Genomic DNA, 17,274 nt, shown 5'->3' with positions numbered 1-17,274 from the left:
TTGTGTTCCTATCCCCTTGAATGCTCCAGTCCAGTCATGCTTTTTGGGACCAAAGCAAAGACTCTTGTATGAGCACATCCTCCTGCTCCTTCCATAGATCAAGTCGAAGGTCCTCGTACCGTTTTGTGTCTCGGCTGCAAGTGATTGCTTTAGTAATCCCATCTAAGCATCTGAGAATCCTGTGTTACATCTCTTAATGTGATCGAAGACAGATTTATTCCATTGATTACAAGCATGGGAAAATTGCTCCAGGTTAGCATTCCATGGTAATAACCCGTTCCAGTTGTTTTTGACCATATTGCCAAAATCATCATGAAGAACCCATGATATAATAAAGCGAAAAGGTTGCTACGCTTTGTCTGCAGGCATATACCCATCCAGTCACAGGAGAAGAGGATGATGATTGGACTTATAGATGGTGTGCGACTCATGCATGGGGAAAGAGAGAACACCACTAGTCATTGGCCAAGAGACGGTCCAGTCGAGCCTCTGTATTTCCTCTTTTCCATGTGAACTATAGTCCCACAAAACCAATATCTTCACAAAAATAATTTTCAACCTATGTACAGAAGTCCTGGTCTAGGGAGAGTTGATTTGTAGTTGTGGACTTTCGTTCTAACATAAGTAACATAGCACTGAAATCGCCTCTGAGGATCCATGGCTCCTTCATATGGTCCCCCAGCCTTACCAGTTATTGCCATAATTCTCTTCGTGCCACGTTGTTTGGTACCGCATACATGATGGTCATGCACCAAGAATCTAGGCGGCTATTTTTGAGCTTGAGATGGATGAACTACCTGTGCTTCTCTGGAACTTCCACTCTTCGAACACTTGCAACCCATAAACACCAAATACCGCCACTAAAACCTTCAACTTCAATAAAAGTAAAGTCTTGAAACCCAAGACAAGAGATTCTCTTCTCAGTTTTAATCTTGTTCGAACGAGTCTCCAACAATGCTAGAAAATCAAAATGGTAGTGCTTTCAAAATTCATGTACCAAGCCAGGAAACAACTTCGACCCAGCACCCCTTGAATTCCATATCATGTAATTCACGGGGAAACATTTGTAGGAGTTGATGTGGGTTTATTGTCTCCCATCTGGACATCATCTGCATTTTGAATCTCATCATTTGCAAACCTTAATGCTTTGGTAGACAATCAATGATGAGATTTAAAAAATTAACAGATAAAGTGATAAACTGAAAAATCACAGAGCGAAGGCGGGCATTGTTAACTTTATCTTGGGTAACAGTGCATTATTACTTTATTACTTCCTTTATTCTTACATATAAAAGCTTGTTGAGTGCTTATTTTGATTTTAAATACATAACTTCATTTCCTTTTGTCTTATGAGGTAATGATTGAATGATTGAAAAATATAATATATTTTTAGTATAAATGAATAGTTTAACTAATTTTTTTATGATGGAATAAAAGAAATGGAAGAAAAATTTTAATAGGATCAATTTTAAGTTGGGACAAAATTTAATTAATTTTCTTATTCTTTATAATGTATAAAATTTAATTTAATTTTCTTATTCTTTATAATATATATTCTCTTTATAAAGAATTTTTATAACTGTTATAAAAAAAAAGAAAGTTAGAGAGCAGAAAGAGAATAGAGAGACAAGAATTGGGGGAGAAAACAAGGAGTATTTCTCATACACATATATGGGTACAAATGCCTTGTACGCAGTCTCTATTTATAGGCCTCCAACCATTAAAGTCTAATCCAAGGATTACAAAGAAATGAATAACGGAATAATGACAATAAACATACAAAACTCCTCTTAAGTCATTCATTGGGGGGTTATGGGTTTAGAATATTCAAATATCAAGAATTCTATGAAGAATCCCAAGAGTTGGAGGTTATGGACATCTACATATATACAATATTTATAACACTCCCCTTTGGATGTCTAGAACAAATATTGTGCCTTATTAATACCTTATTAGAAAAAACCCATTGGGATAAAAATCTAATAAAGGAAAAAGAATACACATTATATATTAGAGCTGCCTCGTTAAAACCCTTGCAAGGAAAATCCTATGGGACAAAATATTGGTTAAGGAAAAAGAGTATAGCATGATCTTTACTCCCCCCTAACGACAACATCACTTTTACTCTTCCTGTCAACAGCATCACTCTTTATCATTTTATCATAATATATTATACTAATTTCTCAAGTCGTTCAATGCTTTTTCAAACATATCTTTTTTTAACTGAACTATGCATAATGCATGGTCATCAAATTATATTGAAATGTATTCCTCTAATATATCTTCTGGATATGTGGAATTATCAATATAGTCTTCACTTGCACTGAGAGAACTGCAAAGAAAGGTTATTTTGAAAAACACCATAATATATCTTGTATCAACATGATTAATTTAATTTGAACTAAATGATATCATATAATAGTTTCATAGAACTGCATATTCAATCTCAATTTCGTTATTCACATGCATACCCACGGAAACTTATCTTTACCAACAAAATTATAACACATAAGATTGACAATATATGTAAATATTATTATAGAATAAATGTATGGAACTTCTAGTCTATTTAGTTGAATATATTTTGCAGACAAAATTATCATAACAAAAATCAATCATTTTGCAATCATTCATTCAATAACTTGATTTACAAGTCAAGTAAGATACGAAATTATTTATTTTTTAATATATTTTTTTGAGCCAAATATGTATACTTAGATTATCTTAATCAATATAACATTTCAAATATTGGATGATTTTTTCTATATATATATGCTTCTGGCATTTTAAATCCTTTAAGAATTCTAATGTAAATTTTATTATTTAGTGAGTCATATGCATAGGCTAGAATGATATCTAACAGGTGCATATTTCGTTTTTCATATACTAATAGACTAGTAATATATGCAAAAATTATTGCATCCACCACAAAATACTATGTCTAATTATAATCACTAGACCGTGAAATTCCTTATTTTCGCAAAAATATTCACATGTCACATAATAACTTTGCATTTGATGTGTTTGGACTGCAGGTCCATAATTTTCACATATTAAAATAATATCATTATATTTCCATTGCGTCTTTTCTCTTTTCTTTTTGCTTTTGGCCAAATTTCTATCTTCATATAAGATCCTCTTTAAAATCACGTGATATTATTATCAAAGACGTTGTCGACAATTTTATCTTTTTGGTTCTATTTTTCCTCTAGTAACATAACTTATTGAGATCTCTTCATTACTTTTCAAGTACCCAAACCTCTTCTGGAGTTTTTTTTTCCCCAATTAGTTATGTCTTGGCACTCTTCTAGAATACATGCCTTCTTAATATGACTTCTAGATTTCATGCTCCTTTTTATCCGATATATATTGGAACCGATTAATCTCTCATGTTTTAGGCATGTCTCACTTTTATTTATATATGTGATTATATAATGTTATTTATATTTGGTTTTATTTGTTATTTATATTTGATTATGAATTTGAATTTATTTCATTACAATATTATTTTAATTTCATTTATTGAATGGCTAGAAGCCATAATATTTTTGATCTTGTGATTAAATGATCAAAAGTCATATCACTTTTGCAATTGTTCTTTTGTAAAAGAACAATATGGGTGCTTTTAAAGGCCATGACAAGAAAAATCTATGGCACTTTCATTCTAATGGTAACAAATGTCAAAGCCTCAAAGGTTACATGGTGACAAATATCAAATTCCTAAAGGCTAATGATCCAAACATCAAATAGCATAAAAGAGTTTTATTTGAAATATTTTTACTATAGTCCTGAAGACTAATGTTTGGAGAAATTAATTGTATACTATTGAAAGCAAGGAACATGTCTCTAAGAGTGATAAAGAACATGACGATATTGTATCGGTGGAATTAATAATTTAAGGGCAATGATCTTCGGTCTTGGCTATTGAACCATGATTGAGGAGATAATGATACTTCTATAGTCAAAAACAATTATGGGCAAATATTATAATATGACCAGAGGTCATATGGACAAGTATATCCATTGAAGGTAAATATTAAAATTGGTTATGAAACCAAAAGATTAAGAAATATTATGAAAAGTATGAAACGTAGTTATGATGCCCAAGGTAATGTCTTGTGAAAAAATATGCTTAAATTAGTTAAAGTTGAAAAATATAATCATAAGCCCAGAAGGCTATATGATATTACTTTAAATTTCTTATTATTGATTGGTAGAAACATATTGTTATAAATATTTGATATTAAGATATTGATAAATATTCCAAGAGTGGTATAAAACAAAATATACCAAAAAGTAACTATTGGTCACTTTGAAATATTTATTTATTGTGCCAAGTTATTTGCATATTTAAGAATATGAAATATGAATATAATTTATTTTCATATTAATAGAATAGCCTAAAAGATGATCATCATATTATGATATTGATATTTTATTGTGCCATTTGTGTGCAAATTAAAGGAGTGATATATTATTCATATTTCGTTCATTTATATCCTATTTATATGATTTTATTTAATATTAGTTTGAATTCTTTATTATGATTTATTGATAATAAATTTTATTATAATATTTGAAGTAATTTTGAATTTGATTAAATAAGAAATTAGTTGAAAAAGAAAAATTAAGCATTCATATAATATGTAAGTATTTTTCCAAATGATATATTTTGAGTGTTGCAAATTAAATAAATGATATATGGTATCTTGATTATTGTTGGAAAATTCTGAACAATACATTCAATTTTACATTTTATTATCAAAAAGTTTATTTTAAAAGATCATTGACATTTTATGTTTCTTTCAACTATATGAGTTTGCTTATGAAAAAAAAATTAAGCATGTGCAGATGATAATTATAATTTTAAGAAAATTTGATGGATATTGGATTAGTTCAAATACCATTTAATCTTTAAAGTTTTGAAGACTTTGAAATAACATAATAAAAAAAATTTATATATATATATTCCTCTATTCTAACATTAAGAGGTATGTTAATCCTCAATTTTTTTTTTAAATGATGAATCATTAGTCTTATATATTGAAATTAAGTTATTCTTACTACGACATTTGAAGAAAAATAAAAATTATATATTTACGTCACATTTAAATTGAGAGAATAGAAATTTATTTAATTTTATGAGAAAATTTATTATAAATAGTTGATATTGATCTTGATTGGTTGGATAAAATTATTTTTATAGCATGTGTAAACTCTACGTACATTGCAAGTTAAATCTATAATAGTTATAACTATTCATTATTATGTATTACGATGTTATTAAAATAAATTTGTCTCCTTATTCTTCTCAGATCACATAGTTCCTAAAGAACTATGTGTAAAGATATTAATATAGTTCTTGAAGAACTAATACTCCTCCGGTCCTAATTATAAGACCCAATTGACTTATTTGAGGAGATTAAGGAAGTAAGTTAAGTTGGTTATTTATAATAAATAAGTGTTGTCATTCCTAAAATATCCTTACTAATTAAGTATATTGGCTAAAACTATCATTATTAGAAGGATTATCTTGGAAAAAAATGCATAAATATAAGAGACAAAATGGATTGGGTCTTATAATTAGGACCAAATAAAAAGTCAAATTGGGTCTTATAATAAGGACCGGAGGAGTACAAATTTTTTTTATGGGCCAATAAGGAATTGATGGTGAAAAACATGACCAATTGATCTATATCAGAACTTCGATTCTCTAAATGGCCTAAAAAGCAACGGCCTAATTGAATTAATATAAGTGTGAGTTGATGTTAGATAGAGTTTTACTTATATAAGAAACTTGTTACAATGAACTAGAAGTTTACTTGCCTAATTAGATTTATAGTTGATGTGTTTTGTTCGATCATCATGAATCATATATATGGTGTAATAAATTATTGATGATTATTATTGACATCCATTGAAGAACCAGAAGATTCTTCATGAATAGACAACATATTATATGATTCAAGAGTTCATGTAGTTCTTGTTATCAAAGGAAAATTGATTATGTTGATATCACTAGTTATGATGTGGAATAGATTTGTACATTGCTGGAAATATATCAAATTCAGATATATGGACCCATACTGATAGCATATAAACCATATAAGTATTCAATAAATTTGATAGATGCATCTATAACAAGGTTACATGTGTTATTATTAGGTTTGTAATCTGAAGTTTGCAAGACTAATTGAATAGATCATTATATATGTTGAGTGCACATTTCTAAAAAAGTGCGATCTAGAAAATTTCTATTGTAAACACTAGTGAGTTTATATCTTAACTTTTGAATGATTATCATATATTTGTTAGAAAATGGTTGAAAAACCTAATTAATAGAATGATTAAGCAGAATAATTTATTAAAGTATTGAGGAGTAGCTAGATCAATACTTTTGAGAACAAGATCTTCATTTCAGTATTGGCATATTTGATTTGATATTTTATAGCCCTTATACATATTAAGCCAACAAATTCTCCCAATAAAATTTGCTTTTGGTCAGGAGCCAAAAATTTCCATCTTAGAAGTCTAAGTGTGCAATATTTATTACTATCAGCCCACCATAATGCACATAAATAGATATTTAAAAAAGTCGGGTTATATGTTGAGTAAGAATCTCCTTCTTGTCTCTAAATGAAATGCAAGGATGTTTCTAAATGAAACAAATGAATTTAGGAGACTTATAGTGTATGATTAATTGACTATTATAAAAATAAGAAAGTTAGAGAGTAGAAAGAGAATAGCAAGACAAAAATTGGAGAAAAAAAACAAGGAGTATTTCTCACACACATATATGGGTGTAAATGCCTTGTATATGGTCTCTATTTATAGGCCTCCAACCATTAAAGTTAATCCAAGGGTTATAAAGAAATGAATAAGGGAATAATGACAATAAACATGAAAAACTCCTCTTAAATCATTCATTGGGGGGTTATGGGTTTAGGACATTCAAAGATCAAGAGTTCTACGAAGAATCTAAGAGTCAGGGGTTATGAACATCCACATATATACAATATTTATAACAATAACCCAATTTTTCGAAGTCTTTAAATTGATCTTATTAAAATTTTCACTCTCATTCACTCCGTTTTCTTGGTATTGAATAGATGGTTAATATTTATAAGTCAGTTATATACTTAGCTCTTACATATAAAATTGGAGAAGTGATTTATCATTTTAAAATTTCCAGCGGTGCAATCCTGTGCCTTATTAAATTATTTAATTTAAAAGTACTTTTTTAAATCGCAAATGTTGTTTGCAGCTCACCAACACATATGTGAGAATAATAATAATAATAATAATAATAATAATAATAATAATAATAATAAACAAATAAATAAAAAGGAAAACCATAAAAAAGAAGTTAAAAATTACTAAATATTAAATAAAAATATTAATAAAAATTTATTATTATTTACAAATTTAATGTTATTAATACCAAATATAATATTATTACTAAACCTGATTTAAAATTTAGCAAGTTTTAGCTCGTTTTTTTTTTCCAATTTTTCTAAATAAAATGAAAGAGGTGCTGAAAATATTTAATTGAAAAACTCGATTTTCTTATGCAATGTTTGGTTGGAAAGTTTAGAGGGAGGGGGAAAGGGGAGGAGAAACTATGTTTGGTTTAGAAAAATAAAAAGGATGGTAGGAAAAGAATTTTGTCTTTTAGTACTCCCCTTTCCTTTTTCTGCTCCAAATTTAGAGTTTTGTTAGAGGGGAGAAAAATATTATATCTCATCCTAACTAAATTATCTATGTTAGTTTTTAAATATTTTAAGTTTATCCTTTTCAGTAAAAATTTTTTTTTAGGGAAAATGACAAAAAATTACTCACTAAAATTGAAAAAGACAGAAATGTGATCCAAATAAATAAAATGACCAAATAAGTATGAGGTATAAATTTGGAATTTGTAGATTTTGGTAGAGTGACTAACGCACCCCTGGAGTAAGAAAAAGAAAAGGCGGTTGAACATTTTCAGATACTAACACGTTGATTAAAATAGGTTGCAAAACTCATTACGCAAATGATCACTTTCATTTTATAAGTTGTTATTCTCGTTATATATTTAGTAAAATTGTAGGCAAAAGCATTGAAAATAGTTGCAAATAAACAAGTTGCAAATTCTATAATGCAAATGGCAACTTTCATTACCTAAGTTGTGATTCCTTTTACTTGTTTTGTAAAACTGTTTGCAAATAGCTTATAACAAATTATAAAACTATTTATGCAAATGGTCATTTTTATTTCACAAGTTGTTATTCTCATTATATATTTAGTAAAATTGTGTGCAAATGGATTAGAAATGGTTACAAATAAAGAGATTATAAAACACATTATCAAAATTGGAATATTCATTATGAAAGTTGTCAATAACTTCACAAATGTTGTTAAAAGCTACCTTCATTATAATGACATCCAAAGGTTAAGCATAATTTGCACTTGTTATCAATAAATGTGCAATAATAGTGATTAGATATATTTTTGTAAACAAATTATATCTACAATCATAAGTCAAATATTATAACAATAGTTGGACAATACATTTGCGTGCACAACACTCTTCTTAAACTTCTTCCCTGTCCCAGGAAATTCTCTTTGAGACAATATGCATCCGCTCTTCACTTCTTTCCTTGGCTCTTCTTCTAATACCATTTTTTCCTCTTGCAAAAATCCCACTTTATAGTCATTCACTTCCACTATACTATATTTTTTTCACAATAATCTAATCATTATCAAAAGAAACATAGTCAATTCCATTACAAAGCGTAGTAAATCCCACAACCCACTTAACTTAATTTTGCTTCACAACAATGTAGTCATTACTATAACTAATCTGATCAGTTTCATTAACAAATTAGTTCAATTTCAATAACAAGTCAATCTCCTTGACTTTACGAAAAAGTTGTTATTATTAATACAAATATAGTCATTTTAAGTGTTGTTATTTCACTACAAACGAATCAGGACTATTTACTACTCAAATATCGAAATTTACTGCTTAGCTAATGAAATTTATTGCTCATTCCTAATTTAACAGAACATAGCAGAAAATAGAAACTAACAAAATAGCAGACGTTAAGAATAAACTTTATTAGAAGATAGTAGAGAGTTAATCAATATACTCTCAAACCTTGCATAAAAGTACCTTGGTTCTGTGGGTGCTTCTTCTTCCTCTCTCTCTCTTCCCTGTTTTTTCTCTGCTTGTTCTCTAAACTTTACTTATTTCTCTCTCTCTCTCCCTCTTATAGTGTTGGTGATGAGATTGAGAAGGGAAGATGAAAGACAAGAGGTAGCAAGTCTCAAACCCCAAACATTATAAAATATTCATTAGGAACATATCAAAATGCTATAGCAGAGATCACATCTTCTTCTTCTTCTTCACCAAATCCTTTGACAATTCATGTCTACCCTTTCAGTTCGGCATCCTTCGGAGAAGAAGAGGACCTGAAGAGAAAGAAGAGCTCTCTGAACATGAAGTAAGAGAGAAGACAAACAAGGATGAGAGAAGGGGCATTGAAGTAATTTGTTAAAATTTGTAAATCCCAATTTAATACTTGTAGACCTATTTGTCTTTTGTGAAATTAGAATGAGTAATTTGAAATTTTAGAATTCAAGTGGTATTTATATGGGATTTTTCCTTTTTTTTTTTTTTTTTCTTTTCAGCTCCTACATGTTTTCTTTTTTTTTTTTACTCCTCACATATTTTTTTGTTACATTTTTTTAATTCCATTATTCCCCATGCCTTTTGCCATTAATCTTCCTCCATCTTTTCCTTTTGCCTGATCTCCACTTCATTAATCTTATCAGTATTATTAGTGTTTTTTTTACTCATTTGTTTTGTATAAAGCTATTCTTTATTGGTTTATGTGAGTTGAAATTGTTGAGAATCAATCATCAAATTCATTGATATGCGTGTCCATATATACCTACTTTAATTCAATTTTTTTTTCACAAGACTCTGTGTCTTATCTAATTAAACACGTGAGGCTACACACGTTATCTAATTAATGATAAAATATTTCAAAGTTTGTTACATAAATTTATTTATAATTTATATAATATGCTAAAGATGATAATATACTTCTTTGATTGACTTTTATTTTGATTTATAATTATTATAATCTATTTGTTATATCGCAAGGTGATTTTTTTATATATTTATAAATTAGAAAATAATAATTATGATATAAATATTATAACAAAATAACAAGAAAATCTAAATAAAAAGATAAGAATATATTTATCATCTTATAATTAGTTTTTTTTTTCCTTTCCTCCTAAACTTAAAAAAAAAATCTCTGCTCTGCTCCCTTTCTTTCTCCTCTAATTCCAACCAAATAAAACTGATAACCTTCCATGATTCCATCTCCTTCGGCTGCCTTTAATTAACCTCCTCTCCTCTACCCTCTACCCTCTGTTGAGCCAAACTTAGGCTTAACGAAACGTTTCTTTGGGTAAGTCGAAGAAACACAGCCTCATCATCTCCTTCAGAGAGTAGTTCCAAAGCTGCAAACTACTTGCAATCTGCCTCGAGCAATCTTTGTTTCTTTTGATTCTACTTAATTCTTACAACGATTGATCTTTTGTTAGCAATTTTTCTGTAAAAAGTTTCTTTCTTCTATCTTAGTTTTGCAAGTTGATTTTTTTTTTTTTTTGCTTTTTTGTTCAATCTGAAAATTTATCTCTACTTTTGGTTGAAGAAATTTGCGGTTTTGGATCTGGGCTTTTGTTTTGTTCCATTTTAATTATAAGAAGAAGATGAGTAACCAGAAGAAGAGGAATTTTCAAATAGAGGCGTTTAAACACCGAGTTGTGATGGATCCAAAATATGCAGACAGGACCTGGAAGATTCTGGAGCATGCAATTCATGAGATTTACAATCACAACGCTAGTGGTCTCAGTTTCGAAGAGCTTTACAGGTTCGCCTCTGCTTCTTATGATTATTACCGTTTGTACTACGAATCTTAGGCTTCGTTCTCTTTTCTTCAAGAAGTTCGGTTTTGCTATCTACACGAAATTTGCTTCTGTTCGCTATTCCACTAACGTTCAATATGTTATGGGATCACATTAGCTTATTGATAATTTAGAAGTGCACGAATGGTATACTTTATCTTCATAATGATTCAAACATATTCCTAGTCTTTCTAGACCAGCTTGACATTTATCTTTGCTATTATGTACCCAATTTGAGGAGATATAGTTGTGCTGTTCGTTGCATTTTGCCTCCCTAGACTCTTTGAAATGATGGAGCCAAATTCAGCTGATTCTATCATTTTCTTGTGGCTGCTTTAATTTTCATGAATTGTTAGATTAAGTGATGCATGTGGCTGGCCCATATGCATATATTATGCTTATTAAGTGTTTACTTTGAAAACTTTCAATGGTTCTGTATGGTCTTTATGTTGGAGAATGGAGATAAGTTCCTGTGATGTAGGATTACACTTGATGGTCAAATATTTTCATTAGTTTACCAGCACCTCATAACTTGTACTTGTCTTGATATGTTGTCCTTATCATGAAATTGTTCTTGTCCTACATGCTTGAAAAAGGAATTGCCAAGAAATTATTATACAGGATCCCCCTCTAATGAGAATGAGAATGACTCTAACTCAAGTGTAGCTAAGCAACATGGTAATCTAATGCCAATGATATTTGTGATCTCGCATGCAACTTCTAATGTAATTTAGGCAAGGATTTTTAAGTAATAGGTGCCTCAGTTGTGGTTGGACTTTTATTGGAGTTTGTAGCCAAGTTTCTCAAGTATTTCTCCTTAATTGAGTTGTTCACACCTACACAGTGTTGATCTGATGTCTTACTTTGGACATTTGATAATATGAATGTGGTATTTGAATTTTCCTGGCTAATATGTGCACAATCAACAAAGTTGTGTTTTGCCTTTTTTTACTCTTTTCCAGATAAAAACATTTTTTGGTTGTTTCTAAATTTTCTCATAAAAACATTTTTTGTTTGTTTCTGAATTTTCTCCCTTTTATTTCTGTTTGAATTTAGAAATGCTTATAACATGGTGCTTCACAAATTTGGTGAGAAGCTGTACGCTGGGTTGGTTATTACTATGACTGGACATCTTAGAGATATAGCCAAATCTGTTGAAGCTGCTCAAGGAGCTTCCTTTCTAGAAGAACTGAATAGGAAATGGAATGATCATAATAAGGCATTGCAAATGATAAGAGACATATTGATGTATATGGATAGGACTTACATCCCTAGCTCCCAGAAGACCCCTGTTCATGAACTTGGGTTGAACCTGTGGAGAGAAAATGTTATTTACTCCAGTCAGATTAGGACTCGATTGTTGAGCACACTCCTGGATTTAGTACATAAAGAACGTACTGGTGAAATGATTGATAGAGGGCTAATGAGGAATATAACGAAGATTCTAATGGATTTAGGTCCTTCTGTTTATGGCCAAGAATTTGAGATTCATTTTCTTCAGGTTTCAGCTGAGTTCTACAGAGTGGAATCGCAGAGATTCATTGAATGTTGTGATTGTGGGGATTACCTTAAGAAAGCTGAAAGGCATTTGAATGAGGAAATAGATAGAGTAAGCCATTATTTGGATCCTAGGAGTGAAAAGAAAATCACTAATGTGGTGGAGAAGGAGATGATTGAAAATCACATGCTTACGTTAATCCATATGGAGAATTCTGGGTTGATTAATATGCTTTGCGATGATAGATATGAAGATTTGGGTAGAATGTATAATTTGTTCCGTCGAGTTAATGATGGTCTTTCAAGAATACGAGAAGTGATGACTGGCCACATCAGAGAGTCTGGGAAACAGCTTATTTCTGATCCAGAAAAGTTGAAGGACCCTGTGGAATTTGTTCAGAGGCTTTTAGATGAGAAAGACAAATATGACAAGATTATAAATTTGGCATTTAACAATGACAAGTCTTTCCAGAATGCCTTAAATTCCTCATTCGAATACTTCATTAACTTAAATCCTCGATCACCAGAGTTCATTTCACTCTTTGTGGATGATAAGCTTCGTAAAGGTCTGAAGGGGGTTAGTGAGGATGACATGGAGATTACTTTTGACAAGGTAATGATGCTGTTTCGATTCTTGCAGGAAAAAGATATGTTTGAGAAGTACTACAAACAGCACCTGGCCAAACGGCTTTTGTCTGGAAAAACAGTTTCTGATGATGCGGAGAGAAGCCTCATAGTTAAGCTCAAGACAGAATGCGGTTATCAATTTACTTCCAAATTGGAGGGCATGTTTACAGACATGAAAACCTCTCAAGACACAATGCAAGGTTTTTATTCCGGCCACCCAGAGCTAGCCGATGGTCCTACATTAACTGTTCAGGTTCTGACGACAGGTTCGTGGCCAACTCAGGCTCCGGTTACATGCAACCTACCAGCTGAGATGTTGGCACTATGTGAGAAATTTCGGTCCTATTACCTTGGCACCCATACCGGCAGGAGGTTGTCTTGGCAAACTAACATGGGCACAGCAGACTTAAAAGCAAACTTCGCAAAAGGCCAGAAGCATGAGCTAAATGTCTCCACTTACCAAATGTGTGTTCTGATGCTGTTCAATAATGCCGATAGACTGACCTACAAGGAAATTGAGCAAGCAACTGAAATTCCGGCTTCAGATTTAAAGAGATGCCTCCAATCACTTGCTTTAGTTAAGGGAAGAAATGTCCTGAGAAAGGAGCCTATGAGTAAAGAAGTTGGTGAGGATGACGCATTCTTTGTTAATGACAAGTTCAGTAGCAAATTATATAAGGTGAAAATTGGAACAGTGGTAGCACAAAAGGAATCTGAGCCCGAGAAACAGGAAACTCGACAGAGAGTAGAGGAGGACAGGAAGCCTCAGATTGAAGCAGCAATTGTAAGGATCATGAAGTCGAGGAAACAACTTGATCATAACAATCTTATAGCTGAGGTCACAAAGCAGTTGCAATCACGATTCTTGGCAAATCCAACAGAGGTAAAGAAACGGGTTGAATCTCTTATTGAGAGGGAATTCTTAGAGAGGGATGAAAGTGACAGAAAATTGTACCGCTATCTTTCCTAGATTTTGTTAAGCTGTTGGTTTCAGAAGGTATATTGATACTGTAACTTCTTACCCAAATGAATTCATATTTAAAAGCTTTATTTATTTTTATTTGTATTACTTTGTTCCATGAATATCTTGTGCTGTTTCATCATCTTAATTGCTACACTAGACATAGTAATGCCTTTTCCTTCACCAGATCCCGTCGTACGAGTTTCGTGCTTCCTATTGTTAGGTAATGCCAATCGCCTTGCGTCAGTTGGAGTTCCTTAGGACTATCCAAGTATCCATCATATAGAGATTGGCTTGGCTATTGGTATGAATCGAATGATTCCGTTAAAATATTGTTTGGTTGGGTTACCAGTGATTCGATTCCCCTTTCTTTGGATTCTCCATTACCACTGCCGAAGGAAAAAGGGAGGATTGTATCGAAGGTTAGGATACACAAATCAATTATTAAAAAAGCTCTTAAATTTGCTATTCAAAAGATGTCACAAATTGTAATTTAATTTATTCAACTATGAATATTTACTAGTATTTACATAGCATAAATTTACAATTGAACACATATTCAATACTATTTGTGATTCAAAGAACAAAAATTTATGAGTAAAATAATGAGTACCTATCATTCATTGCGTATGTTGTATAATTTTTCTAAAATACTTATATGGGTTATTAGATTACATGTCACTAAGGGAGGCAATGTAGTTTGAAAAGAAATGACAAATATAAATAGTTTAAAGTAATTTAGTAACTCTTTTAATTCTTCAAATTAGTCAACCAAGTTTTCATACTAAGAACCATAAGAACCAAAGTTAGTACTAGCAGCTATATTTATAAGCTTCAAATAATGTAGTTCGCCTCAAATTCAAAGAAATGTGTTTGATTCCATCTTAAATTTGACGGAATAGCTTGATGTTTCAAGAATGACTAAGAAAGAGACCTAAATACCCTGATTTGACATTATTTTTACACTCTTTCTTGAGTTAATTCCAAGGTTTTTGAAGTGTTTTCACACACTTGTCTATCTTTGAGCCAATTCTCATCAATGTCTTTTTGCATTTAATTCATGCTTTTTCAAGTGTGTTTAATGACTCTTAGTTGATTTTCTTTTACCTTGGATCATGAAGAGCTAGATATTATAAGAAGTTATATTAATGTTGCAGGTAAATGAAAGGATCTAGAGAACCAAAGAAGGAGTCAAAGACCTTGAAAAACATCATGGGGAGCTTAAAGTAGAAGGATGCAGAAATCCAAGCCAAGAGAAGAACATGAAGGAATCACCCTTGCTGGATACTATTGCCGTGACACAAGATATGGCCTTGCCATGATGAATCCTTCGAATTCTCAGGAATACCTGTTGGTACCACTTCGTCGTGGTGAAGTGTTCAGACAGCAAAGCGCAGAGTTTCAATTAGCTGACATAGAGGGCTTCCAAATTAGGTTAAAGGCTCAAAAATTGAGGCAGTCACCTGTCAGACTTTATCCAGATTTGGCCTCCATCACTTCCTCTCAACTCTCCACCACGTCCACCCAAAAAATTCTTCATTTTTACTTCATCTCACCATCAATCTCTCAATTCTGCACCGATTATTCTTCACCATTCTATCTCTACCCTACTTTCCATACCATTTCATCATCCCTAGCTGTCAAGAGTGCTGTAATCGATTGGAGCAAAATTAGAGCTATGAGTGGCTGGAGTTGGTGATCTTTAGTGATGGGGATGCAAGCTTGAGCTCATGGATTGCACTAGGAGTTTCTATTTCAATCTTTGTGGTCATGTATATTTGAACTTCTAGATTTAGGGTTGAATGCTATATTTACCACCTTGGATAACTGATCAGTTTTTCCTTGTGATTGATTTATTTGTATCTGAACCAAATGATGTAATGTGTTTCTGATTTATATATGGCTTTATCTTTTTACTTTGGCTTTTAATTGATTGCAATGATTATTGTTAGTCGATTGATTGCCATTAACTCTTGTGTGCTAATTAGTAACCAAGAGAAAGCATTGCATCATCTCCTTCATTTGCACACTTTGTAGTTTTCATAATGGTGTTTTGAAAAGGTATTGATTCATTTTGGTCAAAGTGGTTTTCATTAATTCAAGCATTGGACCTAAATGATCATTTAGGGTTTTAATCCAGACTTAGTGGCTTTAAACTCCCAATTATTTTGAAAGAGCAAGGATAGCTCAATCCCCATTGCTAAAGTCATTTTTATTGAATCCCTTTAATCCAAATCATTCCTTTACATTGCTTTTATAACAAAAACCCCAAAAATAAGTATTTCCTTTGCATTATTCTTTTCGTTTTTCTCAATATGATCTTCAACGACCAGTCCCAATTTTACAAGTTTCTTAGGCACTTAGCTATTAGGTTTCAATTAAGGCTCCACGAGTGAAATGACCCGAGGTTGTGCCACCATAGTGTAATTTTTGGTTAATTTGTGATCTTGACTCCCAAGGCATTGTAATTCGGTCAAATCAATCGCATTGTTGCTGGGGAGTCATTAATTTGACTCTCTTGTAGCTGAGTATCAAACCCTTGTTTGATTGGGAGAAGAGCCTGGTAGATTGCATTGCATTAGGGTAGTTGCATTTAGTTATTGTCATAATTTTGCATTTATCCATTTAAAAATCTGGGTTTTGTACCTGCATCTAGGTCAAACTCTGTTTTCGCACTCTTTTGAACCTTTTGCCCCATCCACAATTCTGCTTTGCCACGGCCACCTTATAGGATTTTTCTGGGATTCCTCTTAGGAAACCTTCACCGCAGCATGATCTGCAGTTCCTGATCTCTTACTTGCTTCGGGACAATGTCGCTGCAGCTGTCACATCTAGTAATATGTTAATTAGGAATAAGGATATTCCTAAACAATTAAGAGCCAAAAATGATAAGAAGAAATAGAAGAATAGTGATGAAAATATTTAATGGTGATTTTCCAAGTTAATTATAGAAGTTTGACTAATTAATAAAAATTGGTCAACAAGTAATTATGGAAAAATATTTCCAAGTCTCAGAAAATTAGGAAAAATTAAGGATAATATTCCTTAAGGAATATATCATGATGAATAATTGATTTTATGACAAAAGAATTTAAGGGTGATTTAAGCTAATTTGAAGCCTTTTATTTGGAAAATTCCAAATAAATGTTTTTAAGGAACAAAAAATTCTAAGAAAATTCCTATGATACCCCAAGGAATTATAAGAGATATTGGGATTAAAAAGAGTCCCT

General features: G+C 31.4%; 1 protein-coding gene across 6 annotated transcripts; it reads left to right on the top strand.

The window, feature by feature from the left end:
• Window positions 1–10,249: 10,249 nt before the first annotated feature.
• LOC114755967 (cullin-3A) lies at window positions 10,250–15,973 on the top strand. Of its 6 annotated transcripts, none has more exons than XR_003741381.1 (4): window positions 10,396–10,925; window positions 12,016–13,966; window positions 14,268–14,466; window positions 15,202–15,973. XR_003741381.1 is itself a non-coding variant. In XM_028944872.1 (4 exons), exons 1-3 carry the CDS (start codon window positions 10,765–10,767, stop codon window positions 14,328–14,330), a joined length of 2,175 nt encoding a protein of 724 aa, XP_028800705.1. In that variant the 5' UTR covers window positions 10,396–10,764; the 3' UTR covers window positions 14,331–14,348; window positions 15,202–15,973. The 6 variants fall into 6 exon arrangements, 5 of the variants coding, with proteins under 5 accessions (XP_028800704.1, XP_028800705.1, XP_028800708.1 ...); XM_028944872.1 differs by having other exon boundaries at window positions 14,268–14,348; XM_028944871.1 differs by lacking the exons at window positions 14,268–14,466; window positions 15,202–15,973 and adding an exon at window positions 10,250–10,263 and having other exon boundaries at window positions 10,762–10,925; window positions 12,016–14,166.
• The last annotated feature ends 1,301 nt before the right edge of the window (window positions 15,974–17,274 follow it).

The sequence above is a fragment of the Neltuma alba genome, unplaced genomic scaffold (assembly GCF_004799145.2).
Source record: "Neltuma alba isolate B1F8T4 unplaced genomic scaffold, ASM479914v2 tig00010362_pilon, whole genome shotgun sequence".
In the NCBI taxonomy this organism is placed as follows: domain Eukaryota; kingdom Viridiplantae; phylum Streptophyta; class Magnoliopsida; order Fabales; family Fabaceae; genus Neltuma; species Neltuma alba.
The sequence above is the reverse complement of the archived record's forward strand: the minus strand, read 5'-3'. Positions and strand labels throughout refer to the sequence as shown.